General features: G+C 42.8%; 2 protein-coding genes across 2 annotated transcripts in view; one reads left to right on the forward strand and one right to left on the reverse strand.

The window, feature by feature from the left end:
- Positions 1-35: 35 nt before the first annotated feature.
- prxl2c (peroxiredoxin like 2C) lies at positions 36-3,113 on the reverse strand. The gene is made up of 6 exons (XM_047591488.1): positions 2,838-3,113; positions 2,464-2,532; positions 2,297-2,350; positions 1,585-1,690; positions 1,347-1,481; positions 36-1,247 (listed from the first exon to the last, which is right to left on the reverse strand). The coding sequence occupies exons 1-6, from the start codon at positions 3,018-3,020 to the stop codon at positions 1,117-1,119; spliced, it is 678 nt and encodes a 225-aa protein (XP_047447444.1). The 5' UTR covers positions 3,021-3,113; the 3' UTR covers positions 36-1,116.
- A 2,276-nt stretch (positions 3,114-5,389) lies between these two features.
- The window catches only part of fbxl17 (F-box and leucine-rich repeat protein 17), a 215,170-nt gene continuing 193,396 nt past the window's right edge, over positions 5,390-27,163 (forward strand). Inside the window, exons 1-6 of the mRNA XM_047591339.1 lie at positions 5,390-5,582; positions 7,383-7,882; positions 8,342-8,743; positions 8,937-9,059; positions 9,186-9,443; positions 9,525-9,656. Of these exons, the coding sequence (XP_047447295.1) occupies positions 7,403-7,882; positions 8,342-8,743; positions 8,937-9,059; positions 9,186-9,443; positions 9,525-9,656 (1,395 nt within the window). The 5' untranslated portion in view covers positions 5,390-5,582; positions 7,383-7,402. The remainder of the gene's footprint in view (positions 5,583-7,382; positions 7,883-8,341; positions 8,744-8,936; positions 9,060-9,185; positions 9,444-9,524; positions 9,657-27,163) is intronic.

Genomic DNA, 27,163 nt, shown 5'->3' on the forward strand with positions numbered 1-27,163 from the left:
GTGACCTTGCGTTACAGAACATAGGACAAGATAGAAACAATAATAAAAACTTTATTTACAATATATTAAACACTATGTAATGGGGCTATGCAGTACAAACAGTGCATAAGCTGCACACAACTGTACAATAAAACAGAATAATATAACACCGATGACAGAAAAAGCAGAAAACAATATTATCAAAAACATGAATGCATTCACACCCCTCTTGCACAACTCATGCGTCGACCTGCTACTTCAAGGACAGCTCTTTACAAGGTTTCACCTTTGTTTGCTTATGGATCGGAAGCTCTGGAAAATGCTATAGCGAGGAAACGTTTACCCATCTGACACTGTCTCCAAGGTCAAGAATTAGCTCTCGACATAAACCTTTGACTTCAGACACACACAAAATTCTGGCCTTGCTGTCAGGTAGAATAAACAATAGACTTAGAAATACTGGGACACAACCGTTAGTCACTGATGTTTGCAATTTGTCGGCGCACGATGAAATCAAACATACAGTGGGTTTGTAAAGTCTGACACCGTGCTGATAGTCAGTCATATCCATGTAAATCTGCAAAGATTGAATCATGCTCTACCTCTACAAGCACTGCACTGACTGTTTACTCATTTACAGAAAACACAGGAGATCAATACACAGACTTCTGCTCGCTGAGAGATAGGAAAGCAGCATTACAGATACATAACTTGCTGAATAAAGGAAGCAAGGTCAGTGAAAGTCGCGTCAGAGGAAGGCAAGGCACACCGTGTAGTATCCCACAGGACGAGCAGGGGATTGCTAAAGTATGCCAGACACTTCATAGTGGAAGAAGTCACTGATGAATGAGATTTGTGGCAGTAGCAGAAGGCTATGTAAGCAGACACTCGGGGGAGTTTTGCTACTCTAAAAATGGACACGTGCACCAAATTAACCCCCACCCAACCCACGGAGAAGTAGAATTCCAAACTTCATGAACATGTTCACACCCTCTGGTTTGCATCTTAATGAAGATCGATTTATGATATGAGCCCTAATACAGCAAAAAACAGCTGTTATTAATTGCAAAGTATCTCCAACACTGATCTCAGACTTTTTCGACATAAGGTGAAGCCCACTTTCAGGTGAGCAGGTAGCTACACATGGATGATCTTTGGCTTATCGCTGAAGTCCAGGGTCTGTTGAACTCCGGCAAGTTGAAGGAGCCAGTTAATGGGCATGTGGTCCAAGCGGTTCATGTCGAAATGCGAAAAATGAACTTGAGAGCCTGCAGAGGGAAGACATAGACCAGACAAGAAAAATGGTGAAATTATGACTTTTACACGGATGAAAGAAGAAATATATCTAATGTAAAGGGGCAGCTTACCAGGTCCTATGATGATGGCTCCACCTTGCTGGTGTAGGTCACCCTGAAAGTCAAATGCAGGACTAGACATGGCTCTCCATATACTCTTCAACTGGCCCACGACAACACCAGACTTCACGTGAGGACTAGGCTGCGCTGAGTACACAAATACAAACAAACACATGTAAACTCTCATTAGTTACCATCACAAAACAAGCTGCCTCATTCTGCAGTGAGCTTACGCTAGCATTTTGCATACCAGATTCACTAAACGTCTCTCCTCTTTTCATTCCAAGCTTTTGGTAGATGCACCTCTCCGGGTCCACATATATTTCATAGGGATACCCCGTCAGCTTGCGGAATGGCTAGATGAGAGTTGGAGGGACAGGCTTCAGGTTTATTTTCTAGTAGGAATCAAAATATACTGTTTCAGCAGAGCATAAAAAACAAAACAAAACAAAACACAAATTATTATTAACATCCAGGTAGGTGCATTAATAAGCAATAAAAACTCTAATCGAGTGTGAACCATTTCTCCTGATCTGACAGAAAAGAGTGCACAGAACACTATGATATACAACGATCAGGCATAACATTATGACCAACTTCCTAATATTGTGTATGTCTCCCTTTTGTCTCCAAAACAGTTGTGACATAGGTCTGGGATGTTGCTAGTGGGATCTCCGGGTCCTGTGGGTTGAGGATCTAGTGAATTTGGAGGCCAGGTCAACACCTTGTGCCGTTTTTCATGCTTTCAGAGTTGTTTCTAAACCAATTTTGTGTGTGTTTCTGCATTAGGCTGCAACCTGCTGGGGATGGCTGCTGCCACCTAGGTGTCATTGCTATGGATTTGCTGGTGTATGTCTAAGTAACATTCACACACATGCCAGGTCCAAATGTTACCCAGCAGAACATGGGGCATGGAAATGTTATTTACCTATATTGATATTTATATTGAAAAAAAAAATTACCTCTATATGATGATGGGCAGACTGACCAATCACAACCAGTCTAATGTCAGCATCCTGGACACACCGAAGAGACAGGATTTGTCGTCTCAGCACACTTTTAAACATAAATTTATATTATGACAAAAAATGTGCAGCTCTGTTCGGACTCCCTCCACGCGAGGACTCACCTGCAGGGCCTCTCTGGGTATTTTGCTCAAATCGTCCACATACTCTTTACAGCTGTAGCACAGGAAATTCTGCAAGGACGTACAGTATATAAAACATTAACAGACAGTTATTAAAGATTACTCATAAAAACATCACGCCTTGCACCTATAACTCAGATCCCTCTGTCTTCGAATAGACATCACAGACACGATCTCTCCGCTCTTGGGGAAGTTGGGAGCATCCGCGCAACGTGTCTCACCTGGAGATGACTTTCACCACCTTACATAGGCTCAAAATACTTTACCCGAGACTCTAAACGAGTTTACGAATGCATATGCGTGCGGGGTAACCTACAATTAATCAGAAGAAGTTAAATCAAATAGTTTTTCCCTACCCGCACGAAAACAATGACGGATTTCCTGTCCTGATACAAGGTCTTGAACGGGATAGGGACTCCGCGCCCGTCGTATATTAAACAGTCCTCGACATCTTTGAGGTGGATATCGACAGAGAGGCTCCCCGTTCCTCGGCTTTCCTTGGTTACTTGTCGAGTTATTGGGGAAGCCACTCCAGCCATATTTTTTTTTTCTCGAGACTTCCGAATTCGCCTGCGCTATTTTAAGGGATGTGTTCAGCCTGGAGGAGCTGGTGCCTGGAAATTCACGCCCACGTGCTCTGCGAGTCTGTCCGTCTCTCGTGCGCCACCCACTCTCAAATGTTCACGTATTACCTTGTTAGGGTCCTTTTTGCTGCTCTACACAACTCTTTGAGGTGTATGTAGTCTTATTGTGGTTTTAAGTTAAAGACGACAATTATGGTTGTGGTTGTGGTCGGAAACAAGAACCAGAAGTTATTGCACAGCTCCTCACATTTAATCCTAGTCACCGTTTTCGGTCAATTTATGATCACTACTTTTTCTTAAGAATGTAAATTGTCAGAATAATATTTTGTTTATTTCATCATTGGAGGGTTATATATACTTACCTAGTATTTAGTAGCACTGACTTGAAAGTATTTAACTTGTGTCAAATATTTCAGGTAGCCTCCCACAGGTTTCTTACAAGATGGCCACTTCAAACTTCAGTGTTGTTGTCTTTAAGCCCTTTTGTTACAACTATTGAAGTGTGCTTCTTATATTATTATTTGGAAGACCCATTTGCCAAGCTTTACCTTCCTGGTTGATGTTCTTTTGCCTAGCAAAGCATCTCCACAACATGATGCTGCCACCCCCATGCTTCCCAGATGTAATGGTATTCTTTGGCCTGCAAGCCCCTGATCTTTTCCTCCAGGCATAATGGCAATTATTATGGCATTTTGTTCAAATGCTAAAATATTTGTACCTGCGTGCAGCTGCAAACTGTAGTCTGATCCTTTTTTTTTTTTTAAAAAAAAGAAAGAAAGAAAAGAAAAGGGGTTTGGAGCAGTGGCTTCTTTTGTGTTGAGCAGCTAAATAATATGTTTATACATATACATCATCACTAATTATTCGCATGCAGTTTTCTGAGCTACCTGCATTGCAAAGTTAACTGTAAAATATAGTTGATCATGGGTGCTTAACGATTAAAAGGATACCCTGATGATTAAGTTACAAAATAATTCTTAAGAGACAGAGGATCGAGGATCCTGTTGTTAAACAGATTACATGACAGAAATAAGCACCATGTACAAAAATATGTACGCACTCTAACATCAACAACAATGGTAAAGGTATCTATACATTAATAGAAGTACATGTGTACTGCATCTTTCGTTCTAAACTAAGATACAACACTGTGCTTGTGTGGTGCATTTCTAAGAAAATGTGGTAGATATTCTTGACTTAATAATGACTATGAATTTAGCAGTCTCAAGTTTATGGAGTCTTGCTTTTTAAACAACTTTATTTAGCTTCAATTTCCACTCACATACACGTTTACATATGCATATAAAACCCCAGATATAAAAATATAAGCACTTAGATCATTTTCACACATTCACAATTCAGCCGAGTGCACAGGAGAAGTAAAAGGGCTAAAGTATAGTGAAAAACAAACACAACAAGATTTACAACATTAATTTCACTGAATAAATGTGCTTCATATATTTAAATGTCTATCTTTGGATGAAACAGACAAATAGAATTTGAACTTGGATGTAATTATCAATACAAAAATTCTACAAAAAAAAGTTAATTTATGATCATGTACAAACTCGAACTGTGGTTAGGGTTAGATTGTTCAATGTATGTAATTAATTGGTTATATTTATGTTGTGACTGTAGTAGTGATTTTTATAAGTAGTGATTTAATTTTTTTTTTTTTTTTGAGCCTTATTTATTTTCATGCTGAGTCCTGAGTCCTGTGTGTCGTTCTTTCATGTTTATGAGGGGAATGACACTAAAGTATTTCTGACTGATCTGATTCAAGCTTCAATTCTGCCTTAGGCCCAGACAGCAGGAAAGTTCTCATTATCATCTTCTTCTTATCCTCTAGAGCACAGGTGTAAAACAAAAGCAGCCCGCCAGATGGTCTAATCTGGCCCAAGGGATGAATTTGCAAAGTGCAAAAATGATGTCCAATTGTTCATTACATGCACTGTAATAGTGCAGTTCATTAAATGTAAGCAGTTTTGTAATGTACTTCTTTGCACTAAAACAAAGGGCAATATTTGGGGTTATCATTATGTTAATCGGCTATTGTGTTACTGGACTGGCCCCATGCTCTGGAGGGTCACAAGGTGGCTGGAGCCTAGAGCCCAGCTATTATATATATATATATATAATTAACCTAATTATTATGTGTTTGGAGAAACCACGAAGGCACAGGGAGAACATGCCAACTCCACAGAGAAAGGCCCCAGTTGGATTTGAACCCGGACCTTGTTGTTGTGAGGCGTCAACTCTAACCTCCGGGAAAGTTCATGGTGTCGATTTACGAATCGCGCTCGTCGGCTTCCGTCGCGCTGCCCTCTCTGTGCGGAAGTGTCGTCCTCAAGAGCAGCAGCAACAGCGGAGGAGCCAGGGCTGCCACTGTTTGGATAAACACCACGGCAGTTCACTTGCAGGTTTCCAGGCGTCCGCGTCTCTCCTGCTCACCTCGACCGTGCAGCATAGCAGTATTATGCGAGCACCGTCCGGCGTGTGGGAGCACCGTGTGAAGTGGTAAGAGATGTTTCATGGTGGGGCTACAGCTAACTTAGCATCTGAAGAGAGAGCGAGCTAGCCTGTCAGAAAAGAAACCTACTGAATTGTATCAGCAACGAAACCCCGTATTTTTCTCTAAATCCGGTTGCTTAAAATTTCTGTGCAACCCTGCAGTGATTTCAGGGAAAACGCAACCGACACGGTTAGACTGCCTTGTGTGTGTGTTTGTGTGTGTGCGCTAAACAAATGACCACCTGTTCTCTGTTTACATCTTGTGTTTTGATTGCGGAGACACCAAGCCACTCATGGTTGCTGTTCCTATGCTATGCTTTAAGTGTGACACTGACACGTTTGGGTTTTAAAACGTGAGCAATGCGGTCTGACTTATTCACATTCAGCTTCAACAGAGGGATGTTTAAAAATGTCCACCTTGCTGTGTGCTATAATATAGAGATGGGCTTTACACTCATCATATGGTTTATTTTTTAAAAAGAAGAGCACTGTTTTATTTTGACACCAAGCTAGGAGACTTTGTGCACTTAGTGACATGTGTTTAAATGTCTGATCCGGCACATATACTCGCCAGTTCATTAGCTGCACAAGTGAAAGCGAATAATATGACTTGCAATAAATCTTATCTCCTTGAGGGTAAAGCAAAAGCTTTTTTTGGAGTCTGTGGTTAGTAGTACTATTGAATAATATTGTGTTGCACCAACGTATGTTCCTCTATTTTTCTGACAAAACCCCATTTTAGTCAGAGGGGTAGGCTAAATAACAGAGGCACGCGTTTCTGTTTTTTCGGCACCTCAAATGACATACTTCAAAAACACCATACAGTTGAATTACCACGCTGTTTCGAGAAGTATAGTTTTATGGGAAAATGCACTTTAATTTTCCCTAGTGAGCCTAATGAACTAGAAGTTATATGTATATAGAGTTAACTTTATTGTTCTTGACACACAAGTAGTCCAGGATATGTTTTTTTTTTTTTTTTTTTTTTTTTTGCTGTTGACTCACGAGCCTTTATTTACATGTACAATTTTTAGCCGCTGCCTATAGTGGATATGAAGGCAACTTAAGTTAAGTTGTCCCCATTTTTATGTGAGAAATTACATCCTGAAGTTAAGTTTAGTATTGAACATGTCATTTCATCCAACTCCAGAGCTATAATTTAAGGTTAATGTGAAACTCCCTGTTAATGTGTTATTGTCCCTTCTACTGCGTCTGAGGAAGGACTCAGTGTCTGGGGATATAGAAGAGATTTTAAAAAGACAGCAGCTTTCAAAGGAGAGGCTGCTAAACAATAATTAAAGCCAGGAGAAGAGGTATCTACCTACCTTTTTAAGATATTTCCTGAGAAAAGAGAGAAAGATCATGGGGGACTGAATAAAAATAACCGAGATTTGATCATTTCTGTGTCTGTTCAAATTGCTTTATATGCACTAGAAAACAGGGTTGGCATAACAAGTAGACCATTTATCTTACTTGTTAATGTATAAAGTGACATTTGATGCACAGTCACTGAAGTGTTTTTGTGTATAGTGTATCATTTGGTAATAAGAGGAGTTGTTTTTTCCATCCACCACATCACGCACATATTAAACCTCACTGGCGGAAATGCATTGACTGAAATATTTATATTACTTTTGGACATTGAAATACCTTCTGAATGCTACTTGAACTTTTTGCTTTAGGTTACATAATTTTTTAAAAGCTTGCCAATATTGCAGTTCCTGTGTTGTGTTAATATTAAACCTTACATGGTGATTCAGGGTCTCAAATGACACATTTCTAATGACTGTGCTCCTGCTGTTCCAGAGTTTCCTTGAATCATCTATATGGGCCATCTTCTCTCGAAAAATGGTTACCGCCTAAAGAAGAGAACCCGCAAGTTAGATCACAGGAAGAAGAAGAAGAGGAACTGTTTCCTGCAGGGACCTTGCATGCTCTGCTTCATAGTCCACAGCAACAGCAGTGGTCTCGACGACGACGACAGCGACCATCTGGAGGCCGGCGTCAACGGGTGCCGTCACAACAGCATCCCCGGAATCACCGTCCCGGTCGTAAGCGGAGTCGGAATCGGAGCCGCGGCCGCCTCGAAGCTCGCCGAGCGCTACGCAGCACTCGCGTCGCCCGAAGATTGCTCCAAGTTCCTGTTGTGTCCGAGGGAGCTAGCCATCTGGGAGGGCCAAGGGAGGAGCCTTTTATCCGCCGTCCCTGCCAAACTGATCCCAGCGCCAGCGCTCTTGCGAACCGCTGGTGTGTCTGTGACCGTGCCCATACCTGTGCCTGGCTGCACCAGCGAATACACTGAGATGGTAGGCAGATGTGGAGTTTGTGCGCCGACATTATATTGTAGCTGGTGAAAGTGCAGCAGCTTACATCTATGTCGATTGTCCTCAGAATCAATCAGTGCAACTTGTAATAGAAAGAGCTATCTTCACTAAGTACGCAGATAAGATAAGATTACAAGCAAGGCAGAATACACATAAGATATAAAATATATGATATACGTAATAAAAAAGTGACACATTTGAATTGGCTTAAGGTTTGAATGCCACCATACAAATCTTCAAGGTATTGCTCATTCAAAAAAAAAAAAAAAATAGTGGCCATCAAATCTACAAAAGCAAAAAAAAAAAGTGTTTTCTGCGCAGTCAAGATGTAAGACTCACTTTCTGTGGTTTTGGTTTCTTGAGGTGGATGGTGTAAGGTTTTATTCAGACCGTAGATTAGAGTGAATCAAAATCAAATCTGCGGTTCGTGTGTCTCTGCAGGTGTGTAAGAGGAAGTGCTCAGAGGTGCAGAGGGGCACCCCTTGCAAGCAGCCGCGCTGTGCCTTCGCTGCTCCTGATGGAGGGCTGGAGAACGGGGGAGTGGGAGGAGGTGGGGGAGACGTCGCCTCGAACTCTGAAACCGGCCACTGCCACCTTCCCCTCTGTCCACTTCCCTCCTCCTCCTCCGCGGCTTCCTCTTCCTCCTCCTCCTCATCCTCCTCCTCCTCCTCCTCCTCGTCACCTGCTGACGGCTGCTGTGGTTTGGGTCTTCACGCCGATTTGCCCCACAGTTCAGACTCTTCCCCCTGCTGCCCGCATCATTACGAGGAATGCCCGGGGAGGAGTTCAGACGCTGCTGATCACTTAAGCATCAACCACCTGCCTTCCTCCATTCTTCTTAAGGTCAGACATCATCACTTCATCACTTGGTCTTGTGTTTGTATCTAAAGTTTTCCAGTGGTTTTGCACAGTGAAGTACTCTTAAATACCGAGGCGTACATTGATTGATTGGTAACCTGCTGTGCTTAATGATGATGGATTCTTGTTGAATGGCTGTTAACAGACAGGAAACACCTGTTTTCCTTTTTCCTTCCAGGTGCTGTCCCACTTGACAGTGAAAGAGCGCTGTCTTTGTGCCTCACTGGTTTGTAAGTACTGGAGGGATCTCTGCTTGGACTTCCAGTTCTGGAAGCAAATCGACCTCAGTGGCCTACAACAAGTAAGGGACTAAATTTTTTCCCCCCCAGTATTTCTGATTTTTCATTTTAGACAGTTATGCCTTTGTAGTTGTAAAACTTTTGGGATTCCTGTCCTTACTTCTGTCTCTCCTTCGTTTGTTCCCCAGGTGAACGATGATCTCCTGGTGAAAATAGCTTCTCGGAGGCAGAATGTGACGGAGATCAACATCTCAGATTGCAGGGGCGTCCATGACCACGGCGTGGCCTCCCTGGCGTCACAATGTCCGGGACTACAGAAGTACACCGCGTATCGCTGCAAGCAGCTGGGCGACAGCTCTCTGTCGGCCCTGGCCACACACTGCCCTCTCCTGGTGAAGGTGCATGTGGGCAACCAGGACAAACTAACAGATGGAGCACTGAAAAAGGTACGTGACCGGAGTGCAGAAACAAAGGCTTCCAAAGATCTTTGCTTCCTCGCTTAGCAACCTGTCCTCTTTTGCCCTCAGCTGGGAGAGCGCTGCAGCGAGCTGAAGGACATCCACTTGGGTCAGTGCTACGGCGTCTCAGATGACGGCATGGTGGCCCTGGCTAAAGGATGTCCTAAACTACAGAGACTCTACTTGCAAGAGAACAAAATGGTCAGTTTCACCGTTCCAGTCTAAAGCTCAGCGTTGTACCTTTTTCTCATGCACTTGCTGTTCCTCTGGATTTCTGCTGTGGCTGGAAGTGTCTGTTCTCTCGTCCCTGTCGTATTTGTTAAGGCTGAGAATTTGTGTGATCAGCGTGGTTTTATAGCCCATGCCAGTGTGTGGACATACACATATGCATTTGCTAACTTATGCCCCAATCACTGTTCTCATAACAGCCGTGTTTGTTTCACACGTTATGACTTTAAAGATGGACTGGAAACAGATCCTATTTCAGGTCAAGCAGGTGCAAGGGAAAGTGACAGAATACCTTAAACCACCACTAGATGTCACTGTTTTCTTTCTGAAAACATCCTCCTTCCCCTTTGCAGGCCACAGCTTGTTGATGCTAATGCTAAGTTGTTTATTGCTTGTTTTAATTCCCAACCACATATTTTATCATGTTTTTCATTAGGAATTAGGCTCTGATACAGAAAGAAAATGCACTGCTATTATTAGTATTATTATTATTGTTACTAGTTGTGCAGATTTTTATGTGGATTATTCTTCTTCCCTCTTCCTGCTGATGTTTTTTTTCTTCGGAGTCCGCGACTAATCATGACCTTGATGAATTAGTCCAGTTGTTAACAATAGCACAGTTTGTTAAAGCTCCATTCATCAGCTTAATAGTATATGTAATTAGCGATTACCGCTAGGTGCGAGATTAATATTGCTGCCGATAACATTTCAGCGCGGCGGTATCATTTTCAGATAGTCATTTTTCAGATGCTGGAGCCTTGCAGTTATTTTGGCTTCCTGTCATCAGGGCAGAGAGAAATGAGCTGAGCTTATATGGGAATTGTTATGTCTAGGCACTCTGGTTGCTTGGCCTAAAATTGTCATTAACTTTGCCAGGAGTTAAGACGACCCAGAAAGCACTTATTCTCCCTGACAGCTTGAAATGCAACCGAAAGGGTCTCTCCTCCAACTTCTCAGATAAAAGCAAAATGGATTTTATTGCTTGGTGCGGAAATAGTTGGAATTACAGTCTCTCAGATACCGTACATGTGGTCATTTGAGATCCCAGTGTATCCAACGGAGTTACTTCTGTACTCGTTTAGACTCCTGATATCAAATGATGCAGCGTGATGGCTTTATTTTATCAAAGGTTATGACGAATGTAAACGGTGACTCAACCTCTCGTTCTTTCAAGAAGTTGTCCTTTTTCATGGGCAGGTAACGGCTTTCAATCCAGATGGAAAAGGCTTTTCTGAAAGGTTTATGCAAAAAGAAAAGAGAAAAAGAACAGAATGAATGATTGAACGCTTGTGGGACCATTGTGTGGGCTCTACCCTTGTTCTCTACACGAATTGATCCAGGAAAACGCATTGAGATGGGCTCTTCGGATTTTTTAGTGTGCTATAAATTGCAAAGTCATGGGACTGAAGTGAAAGCCTCTTAAGGCTACGTTATAAAGCCTCTCCTCTCCTCTCTTCTCCTCCATCTTCTGTGGTATGTTCCTGTGTCTGTCCGTCCTAATCAATCACAGATGAGGATGAGCCGTTCACTCACTCTGATCTGCCCTCTCTTCCTCCTCCCCCTCCTCCTCCTCCCCCTCCTCCAAAATGAAATAATTGAATTGCTGCAGGATGTTTCTGTGTGGTCTTTCGTTCACCCTCTCCCCCCTTTTTTTTTTCCCCTCTGTCATGTGCGCACCCACATACATTTTTTTCCCTTCTTTCCTCTCCCCCTTTTCTTGTCATGGCTGTGGTTTTTCAGTGGTTTTTAGCTCCGTGCTGGAGGGTTTGTTTTTTCTGTGTTAAGACCATATTAAGCTATGATGGTTAAATACCTTTCATTTTTTTTTTTTTTTTTTTTTTTTTTTTTTTGGTAGGGAAGGGATAGCGACCTTTCTGAACGAGCTTGCGCAACCTTAAGGAAATATTTCAACACTGGGCGGCTGTGGCTGTGGTGGTAGAAGTTTCAGTCAGTCCCTGTCAGCCATAACATTAAAACCGCACAGTCGCTTTCGGAACAACTTAAAAAAAAAACTTGAAAAACGGCACGAGGTGTTGACCTGGCCTCCAAATTCACTGGATCGCAAACTGATCAAGTATCTGCGGGATGCACCGGAAAGAGCCTGCTCCACAGAGACCCCCACTAACAACATCCTGTTGCCCGACACCTCAGGGTATCCTCAGAAGGCCTCGGAGACACAAGGGAGACCTACAGGTGGTTATAATGTTATGGCTGATCGGTGTATTAGGTGTAGAGTATTTTCCACTGTCATTAATAATTAAAGCAGCATCTCTGGTGTTTAACTGTTTTCTCCTGTGTGAATTTAAACCATAAATTCTCAATCAGAAGAAACATCAAGGTCAAGTTTTAAAGTGGAGTGGAGATCTTTCGTTTCTTCTTCTACACTCCTGATCACTTTTTTGTTTCTTGTAACAAATGACAATTGAAAGTTGCTTATGCAATGACGTCTCCACACCGACTGGAGTGACTCCAGATTTTGTTTACACACTCTTGCTCTTTCATTGCTTGTTAGCCCGGGGGCCAAATCAGCCCGGGGCGATGCATAACCCAGGGCTAAGCGTGAGAGGCAGGTGACTCCGGTGTGTCTGTGCCCCTCAGCTCTCTGACATACACCCTGCATTTTTTATTGGCGTTCATCCAGTATTTATGCCAGAGTTGGTTATATTGCAACTGTTGCCTTTCAAGGCTTGTTTTCATCTTCTGAAGTGTTTTTTCCCCCGCTCTTCCCTTCCCATTCATATTCTGTTCTCTTCCATCACCTCGAAGGGCAAAGGCTCTGAGAATAGCAAATTCTCCTTTTTCCTCATCTCACTTCAATTTGCCGTAGGGTGGGAGAGGCTGTCCTGAAAGTTTAAGTCTCTCGGTTTCATCGACCGACTGAAATAGAAGTGGCACAAACCTCTTGTCGCCCATCTTTCCGTGCTGCTAACTTTGCTCTGAAGTTCTTTTCAATTAAACACGGTGCAATCTGCAAATATTTTTGCTGTGCGGGCACTTTTCTGGACTCTTTTTTTCCTTCTGCTCTCTTGTCTTGTTAAAATCAAAAGCGTGCGCACTTAATTTTCCCGCAATGATGTGACGGGAACATTCTTCCACCGGCTCATCTCAAAGATGCCGCGTTCGCCTGTGCTCCCTCTCTCTCCTTCTCTTCCTGCTCCTGCGAGCTCTGATTATTTACAGTTTTAATTAGTCCAAAAAATGTGGAAATGTAAGTGGAATTAGAGATGACCTAACACAGATTACCACGTGCCCTCAATTTAGGTGTAATTACCACTCCGCGTGTACAATCAGAGCTCCCTCCGCCGTGCATGTTTTCCAGCTCTCCCGTGCAGGCTGCCGTTAAGGATGTGAAGGTTGTGTTTGTCTGGCGGGACAACGCTGGAGAAGATGGACTGAAAGAGGCCTCTTTTCCCGCTCTGGTCCATCCAGCTTGTCAGTGGGTGGGTTTTTGCTGGCGGGGGGGGGGGGGGAGAATGACAGCGGGGCTCCGACGGTCCAGTCAAACGTAATCGCGGATTAAATTGTATATTGACATGAGCAGATTTAATTAGCCGGATTACGCAGAGAGCAAAGACAGAGGAAGCGATAATGATAGCTGTCAGTTATTATGGGATGGACCTTTTGACACGGGCCGACACACGCATACACAGACGCCTGGTTAAAACAACGAATGTGACACACACGTATACACACATTTAGCTGAATAGCTGCCAGCTGCGGTGGAAACCTCCTCTGGAAACTTTGTTCAGGTATTCGACTGTAATTAGAGATAAATAGAACCACTCTAACCGGCCGCACAAACGCGGGATTACGCACAAACAAAGCGCCGTCCATCTCCCCAATCCCCTCCAGCCTTTGTAGGCGGGCATTTAGTCCTTTCAGGATGTTGAATGTCAGATGTAACGTGATGTATTTAGGCAACTTTTAACTGCTAATGGCCGTGGATTATGTCCGTTAGAGCGGGGAGGGGTTGACGCTCAGCCGCCATCCAGAGTTTCCATGCTTTCATGTCAAGAAAGGTCTCTTTAGTTTTCCTACTTTGCCTCTCACTCTTGTTGTCTGTCTTTGTCTGTGTGGATTTTGGATGTAGCCATATGTAGTTATGGTCAGGATGGAATTTACTGTACCGAACCAGAAGGGACCGGAGGATGCCTGTTGTCGTCTGTCTACATTTGGTCCCGCCGATGGGAGAGTCTAACAAATAGTCAAGCCAAAGACATTATTTTTATTGGGTTGTCATTCTCGTGAGGAATGTCATGAGGGAGTTTCTCAAAAATTTACCGCAATCCTTTATTTGGATTTGAGAGTCGACGTCGAATTTGTTTGTCAAAGGTCGCACTCTCGTTCCCGTGAATGCGATATCTCCGGAAACGTCCTCAGGGAGTTTTATTTTAATTTGGCAGAAATGTTCACTTGGGCTCAGGGATGAAGTGGTTAGAGTTTGATGTTCTGGGGGCAAAGGTCATGGTTGCTTTGACCCTTTGGGGCGTAGCTCAGCTTGTGAAATATCTTGCGTCGGCAACCTTTATCCCTTTTGTTGATGATGACATATTGTATATGCATGCTTCAGCCACCTGTTTACGCTCTCTGGACACTGTGCAAATCTGAGCCATCATTGCACTTTGTTTCAACAAGCAGCATGGTCCTCCTTGTCCAACAGGAGATACACACATCGGATGACTTTTATTCATTAAGCTGTCCTTGGTGTGGACACGTCCTACCTACTTGATAAGGACACCATACCCTACGATCGTCTGACTTCCTCACACTGACTGTCCCTTAAGTGTTCACGGAAATGGGGAAAAAGGGCGTCTGGCTGTGCAGCTCCCTGTGCATTAAAATTCCTCGCAGGCCGTCTTAAAATTGCCCGATCTGATCCCAGCTTTGTTGCAATTCTCAAACAGAAGGAACTAGAAAATTTTAGGGTTTGTCACTGCTTTTAAACCATTTCGAGCCTGACAAACCTGCTGATTTTACTTGTGTGTATGATGATGTATGAATGATTGTAATTGTATTGTAAAATGCGTCTTGGCCAAGTTTTGCAAAAGAGATTCTCCATCTCAGTGATTAAATAAAGGTCTATATATTTGAGGACCTGAAGGATATTTCTACGTATTTGTCACAAATGTTCCCTTGAACTCAAGGATGAACTGAAAAAGATTTTGTGGTCAAAGGTCACCGGCGTAACTTAAGAATTCGTTCCTAATTATGATTTTTAAATAAAGTAAAAAAATTACCATATATGTCTATAGATTAAAATGAAAAAGGGATGTCATTTAATCTCCAAAGCGTCAAAAGTCAGTATCACTGTAATATAATAATGTTCTGCCAAAACACTTAAATTAAATTCCTCTTTATTACACATATTGTAGGAATCTTACACCGATGTGGTCACAGCTGTGAGCTAGTTCTGATTTTTAATTAAAACTTACACATTTTCCCCCACATCTACCCTTCAGACTATCTCTTTCTGCTCCGCTTTATTATTATTTCTGAATATGCTGCATGTATAGTGGCCATTAATATTCAGTTTTGTAGTTGTAATAATAAGAAATTAAAATTATATCGTGTTTAATGTGGATTTTTTTTTATTAATTCCTTAAATGTACCGCTTGGCCCTTTTTGAGTTCTTGGAGCCTGACAGAGGATTATTTTCACAGCTGTGCCTCTGTATTTTTATTATTTTCTTTTTTTACATCGCACGTACGGGGAGAGTATCAAATCTTTCTAAACTTGGCTTTGACATAGTTTTACGAAGAACAAAATGCTCTCAACAAGTTCGCTAAACCTCCAGCATAAACACATTGCCTTATAATTAGTAACGCTATACGTAAACACGAGTTGGTTTGTATTTAAGGAATCTCCACAGGGTGCCTTGAAGTAATTCCTTTAGCAGACTTTGTTTAAAACCCCAGTTGGAGCTTCTTGTTATTATAGAGTCAACCATGATGTGAATGCTACTGTTGATCTCGACAGTTTGTGTACAGCAGTTGAACAAACGATCTCTTCTTGTGCAATTTTTGGAGCGTTTTCCGTCATCAGGTCGTGTTCCTGAACTGAAATCCTAATGTAAACCACGTCGACCGTTTGGTGAGAAAAATCGGCTTTGGCCCATTATTTATTTATTTTATTTTTTTCAGACTTGGAACACAATGGCTGATTAACCCTTTAATATTAAGCTGGGTCGTGTATGGGGGCTGCAGTAGCTTTTTGAACCAGTCAGAGCTCTGTACATGAGTTGTGTTTGAGTAAATGCTGCATGCAGTATGTTGTTGGAAAGCTATTTTTTTTTTTAATTCATTGATAAAAGCTGGGCTCTCTTGTCACACATTTCAATAAATTCACATGGCACACATGACACTTCTCACACCGAAAAATGATAATTCACCGCAGATAGAACTTAAAAGAGATGGGAATTCTATGAATAGATGAGGCGAAGGCACACTACTCTGCCCAATCCTCGACCAAATGGCCAATCAGAAAATAGTATTTGTCGTCTCCAGGTGAAATAGGAGCGACCTAACCACGCCTTCCACAAATGCACGAAAATGCGCAATGTCCAAAGAAGGAGTGGAAGTCCGTGATGTGGTAATCCCTTCATCACTTAAATTATCATTATAATTCTTCTGCTTTTTTTTTTGTTACTGTAGTTTATTATTACAGGAGCAGCGAACAAGGAAACACCATGCGACACGATCCATGCCACTGTTGCTATGCAACTGGCCAAACAACCGCATCACCTTGGACACTGTTGTGACAACTAGCATCATTTGTTCATAGTGCTAATTCATTAATTTTTTTAGATTACACTCTTAATGTTATTTTTCTAGATAATATCTATTTTTATTTTACTTTAATCTAATATTTTATTTTATCTTGTGGTTTTTAAGACTTTTGTGTGCAACTAAGCTACTGTTTAAATCTATATTTGCTTATGAATCATGGTAAGTTTATCTTTAAACACTTTAAACACTCCTCCCCCGCAAAATAATGTCTCTAAACTCTAAATTCAAAACTTGAGAGCCCTAATAAAAGTGATTGTAGGATTCAACCAACAAGAACTATTTTTCTTTTTCAAATCAAAACAATAAAAAATCAGGCAATAGTTTCTATTTTATTATTATTATTTTATTGCTCAAGAATAATAACAGTTAAAGTGATTCTGACTTTTATGATGCAACTTTAAGAGTCTTGACTTTCAAAAGACCGTGCATGCTTTGCGTATGTCCTTAGTAAGTGTTTGTTTTGTTTGTATGAAATGATAAGAGGTTGCAGCAGATTAATTAATAACGGAAATAACTCTTGACCGACTTGTTAGGATAAAGTCAATGAGGCTTGTTATGAACTTAAGAGACGCTTTAAAGAGACAGCTTAGTCCACCGTGACCGCTGCTTCCATTCTCAGGATGTGGTCTAAGTTAACAGCGCATTCCTCTCCAATATCCTCCTCTCCGCTGCTCTTTTGAAGTGTCTCCGTATCGACCCGTGTCCCCAAAAAGCTGCTCTGTATTGCGCCTGTGTTCAGGTCAGCTGCTGGGCGGCCTTTGCCTGAAGAGTAATCAAATGCATTAATGAGCACTGACTTTAACTTGGACAGCCGGCTGCACTCAGACACAGACCTCGTCGATATGTTCCCTCCTGCCTTCTGCCTCAAGAACAAAACAAGTTTTAGAGGGGAGGGAAAGAAAGGAAAGAGAGACGGAGAAAAAAGCCCTTTTGGAAATGTGAGCCGGTGAAGTGTTACTCTAAAGCGATATTTCACCTTGCAACACTGTTTTCTTTTCAATATTAGTTACCCGGGGAAAAGCCTATCAATAACACAAGTTAAATTACTTTTTTTTTTTTTTCTTGGAGATGCTCTCTTTGGATTCCCCGAGCGGCTCCAAAGATGTGTTAAAAGTATTAACCTTGTGGAAAGAAAACAAAGTCGAGTGAATGACAGACATTATAATAACTAAGAAGTGGGACTGCAGACACAGCTGATTCTCTATTGTTGAGCGGCGACAGGATGCCAAAAATGACACGGGAGTCGAGTGCGGGCTTGGCGGGGCAGAAATGGAGAGCAGCCGAAGTTGTGAGGGAGACTTTGGGAGGCGGCGGCAACATTACTCTTAGCTGTAGTAGTGGTAATTGTTCTATGCATAGACAATAAGGAGAGAAACGTTCTATGGCTATATAGCTTTGAGGTAAAAGTTATTATACGTACATGCATATTACATGCGGCTCTGATGTGGTGGGGTTTCTGAGGCACTTTGGCTTTTTATCTTTTATTGAATGTGTTTTAACTTCATTAATTCACCTTTTTACATCTCAGTGTCACAAACTGATTAGAAAGTCTTTAAATTATTGAGCAAACACAGAAAAACCTATTGGCTTTGAATAACCGTCTTCAAAAAGGAACATTAATGACCCCGTATGTGCTTTATTATGAATGGCTTATGCACACACCATGAGGGAATACATTTTGTCCTATAATGTAAAACTAAATCACTGTATTTTTAACACCAGAAGACTCGAGAAACTATTTGCTTCATGTACAGTATACGTCGATAAATCCTCGAAGGTGCATTTGTTTGTCATGGACCGGCCTCTGCCGACGACCCTGCGGTCTGTCATCTTCTTTTCTTTTTTCATTCATCATCATTTAAGAGCTTCAAATTGTTTTTATGCCTGAGTGTTTTTTTGCTAAACCTGCCTCAAATTGCCCCTTGAGGTACAAATAATGTACTTTGGATTAAATTGAAGTCAAATAAGTGGTGCACTGGATCACAGGTCAAGTCAAATCACTACTCTCACATTAACAGCATTAACCCAGGCCTCATATTAGCACTTCTTTTTCCTTTTTTTCTTTCCATAAAAAGTCCTGATTGTATACAGCCAGTCGACTATGACTGCTGTGTTCGGTTCTCACCTGCAGAGGGCGCAGTAGGACTGGATAAAGGCAACTCCGAGCAACACTATAGTGGGTGAGAGTGAGCGACGAGGCAGTCACATGCTCTTCTAAAGCTTAGATTGCACATAAAATATCTCAAACTTAAAAAAAAAAAAATATATATATATATATATTTGAGTCATGTGTGTTCTTTCATTTTTATCATTCACACAGAGTTTCAAGTCACTTACAGCCAATTTGATTTGGACCAGAAGCACACGCTTTAAAACCTGTTGCCACATTTATTTTTTTTCCCCTGCACGTATGACGGCTGTGATTGTGCAAAGTGGATGGTTGCTGCGTGAACCTTCCGCGTGCTTCGGATGTCGTCGTGTAATTTATGTATGAATTTGAATTCCATTGAAATGAAAATAAGCGTTTTCTCACCTGTAGCCAGGGAACTCTGAATGGCCTTGGCAGCGATAATACGTAATCTCTTATTACTGTAGATGCTGTAGCGGCACTCATCTCCGTGACGTTATCAAGCTTTCGCCTGCAGCTACAGGAGCACCAAGAAAAGCACTGGAGAATGTTAATGTGAATGTGACTTCCATTTCTATCCATTTTCCCATTTTCTGTTCATTGCTTACTCTGGCTGAGAACATGGAGGGACTGCAGCCAGAGATGGGGGGTAAAGCCCCGATGAAACCCACATTTCATTTCTTTTCTTTTTTTTTTTTTTTTTCTCTCTCTTCAAGCTTTACTGGGTGGCTGGTGCACAGACTGTGAGAAATTTGCTCTGCCTTCAGGCTAATAATCCACTGCTGTTAGATTTTTACAAGCTGACACTTTGTTAAAAAAAAAAAGAGAAAAGGATGAATTTAAACAGGAGATTATGAGGGATATGAGTATAGCCGGACAAATTAGTCCATTAGTCACCATTCATTCTCGCAACAAATTTGAGGATTTGATAATTGTGTTTGTCGCACATGATTGTACGTTGTCGGATTTGAGACTGTCAGAATTTGCTTCTTCAATGCATTGCTATATAAACCGATCAGCCACAACATTAAAACCACTGAGAGGAGAAATGAATAACGTTTGAACCCATAGCAATGGCACAGACGCACACACAAAAATGGACAACTCAAGAAAACAAGAAGAACATGACAAGGTGTTGACCTGGGTCCCCAAATTCCCTAGATCCCAAACTGATGCACTGGAACAACAGACTGATCCACAGAGGCCCCTCCCCTCATCCCACAGGACCCAAAGGTACCTGGTGGCAGACACCACAGGTCACAATGGAGATAACGATGGTCATAATGTTATGCCTGATCGGTGTATATCAGTGTTTTTCAGCCCAAGGACCCGCAAACTGATGGAGAGATTAAGTAGGGACCCCCTACCATATGTGTTCTACATTAAACTCCATTTATCCCTTTGCTAAAATATGTTGGATTCATGTTAATGTGTATTTAAATAAATCTAAATTTGTGGGGAAAAATCCCCCCCCAAAAAAAGAAAATACACAAAAATGTGTCATCAACTAACCCCCCTGTAGTTTACAGTCCATTAATTAAATAAATGAATCTACAACAAAGATAATCTGCAACCCCGGACAGCACCAATTAGATTAATTATCTTAAATAATTAACAATTCCACTAATACTGGAAGTAATCAATAGTTGCTGTTCTTTGCTTTCCTTCACTCAAACCTGTTTGTGGACCTCGTGTAAATTTTAAACGTGGCTTCCACCTGTGAGCCTTTATCCCATGCCCCACAGTCGATAGCCAGCAGCAAGTTGGAAAGCATATGTCAACACAACAATCGGGCGCCTTTTTATTTTTTTTTTTGGAGATCATCAATTTAGTCAAAAATATTTGGCATCCTTTTGAGTTTTCCAGAAGGACTCTGACCTGGCCAGTGTTTAAAGAGCATTGCTTTAGAGGCCCTCTGTTTATCCAGCTCCAGACAGCAGCAGCAGCAGCTTCTGACACCCAGCCAGGGATGTCACTATGATTCATGGCCCTTTCCGACACCTCGCTCATGCCTTTACTCTTCTTAATCTCTTTGCGCTCTCCCTCCCTCCTTCTCTCTCTTGATGATGAGTTTTCCTTTTGTTTGAGAAGGGCAGGAATGATGTCATCATTTAAAGCGAGAGCCCCCGAGTCGGGATGGAGGCCTCGCCTTTAGCCCGGTGGACCCGTTTGCGTGTATCATGATGAATGGCCCTCCTCCGGGATTCTCTGGCGTCCTGTTTTTATGGAGGAAAAGAGACAGATGTGCAGCGGAGGAAAAGAGGAGAAGATTGGCCGAGAAAGAGCGTCTACCTGCCTCTGTCAGCTTATTTTAAACTATTTTCTGTGCTGCGTTCACGCTCCCGGCCCTTCTCCTCGTCCCATCACTCTCCGCCTCTCCTCTCTCAAACAAGCCGTATCCTCCCTCCCGTTTCTCTCCCTCCGTCCTCCCCCCTCCCCCCTCCCCTCCCACTGTCTCTTCGTGATGGAGTGACGAACCTGCTCTAAATACTGACTTCATTACTGATGATTGATAAGAGGCAGAAAGACTGAGTGTCCGTATCAGCCGCTATATATGTCGCACGCGTGTGTGTACGTTGTGTGTGCCCCCCCCCCCCCCGCCCCCCGTCCCCCCCTCGGCCCCTCTCCCTGCGCACCATTACCCTTCCCGTCTCCCACCTCCTCACCCCTCCGCCCCTCAGACGTCAGCCTTCTGCCTCCCCCTGTGATGCATTCGCGGTCGGTGATGGCTGCGGCGGTTCAATACTCGGGGTAATGAATGTGTTTAATAAGCACAGTGGGTCGATGGACTTAATGAAGGTGTGACAGAGGATGGGCCTGGAGAACGCTGCTCTAACAAGACTCTAACGAGGCTCCGGGGTTAACGAGGTCACGCTATGATCGGGATTCCCTCACCTGTACAGTTAACTGCTCGTCTCTCTCTCCGTTTTGGGCCGTCTCCTCGCCGTTCAGCGCTCTACGTTCGTCTATCCCTTCGCTTTGAGATGTTTTAATCCCCCCCCCCCACAGCAGTTTCCTCTTCCTCCCTCCTTTCCTTTATCCATCTCTCACATGCAGCTTCCTGTTAGCCTCTGTTTGATTGACGCCCATCCGTCTTTTGAAGAGCGGCCTGGCTGAAACGCTCTCGGGGAGTTCGAGCCCTTTGTTGTCTTCTGGGAAGTTTGTTTGCGAGAGTCATTCCTAGAGGCTTGGAGCTTTATTTTTTTTCTTATTTTCTTTGTGCTGCAGATGCTTACAGCTGCAAATCACTCCTTCGACAGTTTCGAATATTTGCACGTGCGGACAAAATCATTTTCCGCTTTGCTGTTGTTGATTTAAGCGATTGATTTTTGTTTTTTGCTGATTGTTCTGATTCATTTGAACGTCCAGTTGAAATGTTGTCCGGTGACTTGGTTCGTGGCTGATTGATGCCGCCCCTGGACATCACGCTGTAAAGTAGTACATGATTGTCACATCATGCAGTGTTGGTGCAGAAGCTGAAATATGGACATGTCTGGACGCTGTCTTATGGGACAGGTTTTTTTGTGAGAATGCCGATTTCATTAGGATAGAAAATAACACACAGTATTAATTTAAATTTAACTGAAAATTCCCTTTCATGCAGGATCGTGCTTGTGATTTTTGTATTTTATTTACATTTTTCTAATATTTGAACAGTATCGCTGTAATGTGTTCTTCAGATTAAGGACAAGAAATAGTGCGACTGGATTTCTCAGAGAACTCCAGAGGGAAGATTTGTGGTTTTGGTGTTTCCTTCTGCACCTTCTCTGCACAGAGAGCAACCTGCACGTCGGTTTGCTTAAGGTCTGAAGGTGGAAACGGTTTATTTTGATTAAAGATTTAACATCGATGTAGCGCTGTTGAACTGGTTAAGCCGCTTTCTTTCTGAACACGTGATGGTTTTTGATTTGAAACCCGTCAGTGTTGTGTTTTCCTGCTGTGTTATATCAGAGTTGGAAGTACAATATAGTAAAATTATAGACAGTGCAAAATAAAATATTGTATATGGAGTTTTTATTAATCTGTACCCGATAAACCTTCATTGTGCCGTAACTACATTCTAACTACATGCTGCTTGTCTAGATAAAAATTATTTTGTGTGGGCCACGGAAAAAAATCACAAAACAAAGCTGTTCCATGCTTTAGAATTTGGAAAAAGGAGCTGAACAAAATAAAAGTAAGAAGAAGAACAAAGCAGCTGCTGGATGAATTTCTGTGAATTTTCTTTCTTCTTCGTTTGAACTTGTAAAACAGCCACAAAACATTCCTTGGTGGAAAAAAAAATAAAATACACATACAGTCGTTGTTGCGCCTCACTGTCACACCTTTAGCGGGAACCTCATCCTTGCCTCACTTCCCTGGTTTTTAAGCCAGTCAGCTAAACAGCTCAGCAGATTGTAAATACCTGTGAGGTGAGCATCAGCACGTCTGCCACCTGTTGAGGCAGTACTTGATTTACGCTCCGTAGTCAGTTAAACTGAAAGGAGAAATTCCCTTTCATTCTGCTGTTTACGCGTCTGCCAGCCGACGAAGTGCCTGAACAACGAGCATTGTGTTGTGTCTTTATGACTTGCCGTGTTTTGTTGCACCAGCAGGAACTTTTTTCTTTCAAACTGATTTGTTTTGATCGATTTCGTGTTTTTATTCCACCTTCCACTTTCGTGTTCTTTCACTTTAAATGTTCCCTCCACGTCTCTTTAGTCTCTCAGTTCTACCTAAAAATTTTGATTTGTGTTGTTTCGCACGATTGCAAAGAGTCCGTTCACCTGAGATTCGGGCTCTTTCTTTGGCCGTGCCTTCAAAGTTCTCCCTTTGTTCGAGGAACAAAAAGTTTAGCATATCGGGATATCCTTCCACTTGACCCGAGTGTTAATGAAATCACTTCCCTCCGTGTTTAATCTCTGCTATATTTTCCTCATCTCTGTTTCCATCAGCGCGCCGCCCACTCCTGCCTCCGTGAAGCCGCCATTACTCTCTCTCCGCTTCCTCCCTCTCCGAGCGTCAGTATTTCACCCGTGGAAAAGTGTGACTTCCTGAACCTCACATTTCTTCGCCTGCCGCTGCGAAACCGTGTAACACCGTTATGAGATAGAGCATGGAGACAAGCAATCGATTAATGGTGCACTTAGCTGGGCTAATTAACAGCTATGTAGAAGTGGAGAAAGCATCAGGCCGCATCTAGGAGGTCGTTTCCCCACCGCCAAGACCCCAGATAACCTTTGAAAGCGTGGATCACTTTACAGGGCGGGAGGCCTTGCTGATCTGCGGACGCCTTGCACGTTGCTCCAGGTCAGGTTTTCATGGGGAAGGTTAGCACAGGTTGCCGGGGGGAACTTCGGTTCCACTGACATTACGCTACTACCCTAATAAACACATTTAATGTGTTTAGGATGTATCTTTAGGAAGCTCTTTTTTTCTGTTCTTGCCAAATGTTACAATTTGTCTTTTTTTTGTCTTCTTCTGCAGGGTAACACATTTCTCCCGTTCGCCCTCTTTGCCGTTTTCATTCTCTTCTTCGAGAGGAGAGCGACACAAACTCTAAATTTTGCATTTTTCCTCCCTTTCTCTTTTCGCCACCCTCTTCAGCTCCAATCCGACGCACCTCCAGCGAGGATTTGTCTTAGTTAAATTAGCTCTCAATTAAAAGTGAATTCGGAGAAAATGAGCGCACTCCAGAGGGCGCAGACGGGAAGGGAAGGGAAGGGAAGGGAAGGCCGAGCCGGTGGGCAAACCCGGGTGCCTGTCTGCCTGTCTGCCTGTCTGGCCGGCGTTATGTGTGTGTTTTTTTTATTTTTATTTTTTGGGGCATACGGAGTAAATTATGTGTGTGTCGCTGAGCGAAGGCACCTGATTTGCATTTAGATAAATCCCTGTGGATGTTTGGTTGTCATTGAGATGCAGGGGGCTGAATCCAATGGCCCCAGCGCCGCTACCTGCAGGCGAGAATATTTGTTGTGAGAGCTCTTAGCATGTGGCGCTTACCTGGAGCACTTGGCCCACTTTTTTTTTTCTCTTTTTTTTCTTATATGGAAATATGATCCATTACTGGAAACATAGGTGTGCCTGCACAAAATAAATCTGTGTCTGACCTTTTGTGGGGTCTAGACAAGGCTAACGTAACGGCTAATAAGAGCTGACTGCACACAACTGGGAGCCTCTGCATCCCATTAGACAAACCGATGGGAAGCGAAAGAATGGTGGAAGGTGTGACTGTGCAGTTTCCAGGTCTGTTCTTTATCACTTTCAATAAAAAAGAAAGACCCTTTTAGCGCTATGTAAGGAAACGTCAGGCAACGGGAAGCACGCAGTGTGCAGAAAGAGATGAGTTTGTTGATTATATGCAACTAGCTCTCTGCTAGCCGGCTGAAATGCCCCCTTATAAAACATTAACCGAAATGATTACATGTATTTGTAAATAGAGTTTCTTTAAACCAGCAGCTCAAATTTGGGTGGGTGTCAGTTTGCCAAAAGTAGCATCGGGACATGGTGTGCCGGATCACTTGTTGTTGGCACTTGTTCCGGGCGTCGCGGCCTGACGCTGATGGATTGGAAGAGGAGGCGGCGGCGGCGGCGGCGGCTTGTCGCTGATTGACAGTCGGGGCTGAGCGTGGGCAGATGGGGCATAGTGGCTGTAAATATGAAGTCTGTGTGACAGGTGAAGGTCAGGGTGGTGGGAGGTAGAGGAGTAGCTGAGCCTGATGGGATGGCGGTGTGCTCTGTGCGCTCCGTGCGCTCGTGTCGATGAGTCGGAGAAAGCTTGCTAACATGCACTCGCCGGTTCATTTGTCACACTCGCGTAAATAAATACATTTCTATCAGCCCGCCACTAAATCTTCTCTCCACGAAGCTCATGGTATTCAGCATTTGTTTCAAATAACTGTGTTTTCATTTCGGAAGCTGTGGTCTGCAGAACTGTTGAACTGTATTGTTTGTACCAACACATGTTTTTATGATTCTGTTTAATTCGGCCCAGTTTAACGGCACCACAAACTCCATCCTCCAAAATGATCATCTTACAGTTGAATTACCGAAACGGTTTCAACATCGACTGAACTTCATTACAGACACGAAGAGAGATTTAGTGCAGGACTGTAATATTAGAATGTATTTGTTTTCTTAATGAACCGGAAAGAGGGTGGATGGTTGTGGCTTTTGGTTCGTAGGAAAATCCAAGACGCATTAAAGGTGTCATCACACGTACAAAAACCTTCTGTTCAGTTTTAAGCCTTGAAATATGTAAATACGCCGTTTCTATTTGTTTTGAAACGTATTAGCGTTTATCTGTATTTCATTGGCTGCTATTCATGTTAAAAAAAAGAAGAATGTCTTTCTGTCTACGCCTGGTGTCCTGATGTTGGATCATGTGTGCACAAGACCAACTAGCGAACCTTTTGTTTTGCCACTTTCATTCTCATATTTAATTCATTTTCAGTTTTGTTTTTATTCTTATCACAAACTGATTGAAACGTTACCCCTTCAAATCGCAATGAGAAGCTTTTTGTCCCCCGCACTGGTCTCTCCTTTCGATTGTTGTTTTTATATTCTGGCTTTAAGTGAACTGTATTGATAAAAATTGTAATCTTAGACCGGTTACCCCTCCTTGTCCGTCCCTTCGCAGTTCCAGGCTGAACGGTATTCAGAAATTCTTTGCTCGACCTCTTTTCTTTTTGTACTGTACCTACCTGCATTGATCTCTTTCTCTTCTTCTGCAAATCCCTCTCTTCCATGAGTAATCCATTGTGGCGTTCTCATGTCTGCTGGAGCTGTGCCAGAGAAGCGTGGGATTACTACAACCACACCACACACACACACACAGGACCAGGCAGCCTATATATATGTGTATATATATATATATATATGTATGAATACACTTTCAAATTTGTCCTCACTATGTGGGGCAATAGAGGAATGTGCCAGGGGACATCTGTGTTGACTGTAAGAGAAACTACTTAGACACAGGGGAATATTCTCTATGGCAGTGGGTCAGGGGAACTTTCCTTCCTCCTCCTACATGGTGGTATCAAAGGGAGATGATGTAGTGTCAATCCTGGCCGTTTTAGTCACTTTCACACGGTTAGAAAGTCTGGCAGCTCGTGTGGAAGAAATGAGGGAAGTGAATTACTTTCGTTCGGGAAAAGAAAACAGCAGAAGGAAGAGCGGAGGATCATTTGATCACGTGAATGATCTTGCATTGATGTATTGGAATTAGCTCATCAATGTTGGATTTTTCGCTGCCTAATTGATGAAGTATACTCTGATATGTGCTCCGCTGCCTGCGGACTCCTTTAATCCGCCGGGAGATGGGCGGGAGCCGTTAACATATGCGGAGGATCACTCCGTGCCTCCTCCATCCTGCGAGATCTTGCTAGATCTTTTACCTCATTTGCGTTTCAGAGTCTTCGGTGCTGCGCTCGCGTCACATGGGGTGGACGGTAGCGACAAGAAAGATATCCATACACTTGAGACAGTCCACATCATTAGAGGAGTAGAACCGTTGTGTGATTGCAGAGTTGGATGTGTGAGAGCTTAAAGCTACTTCAGACTGATAATATGTGATCATGGTTATC

This window comes from Mugil cephalus, chromosome 8 (genome assembly GCF_022458985.1).
Source record: "Mugil cephalus isolate CIBA_MC_2020 chromosome 8, CIBA_Mcephalus_1.1, whole genome shotgun sequence".
NCBI lineage: Eukaryota > Metazoa > Chordata > Actinopteri > Mugiliformes > Mugilidae > Mugil > Mugil cephalus.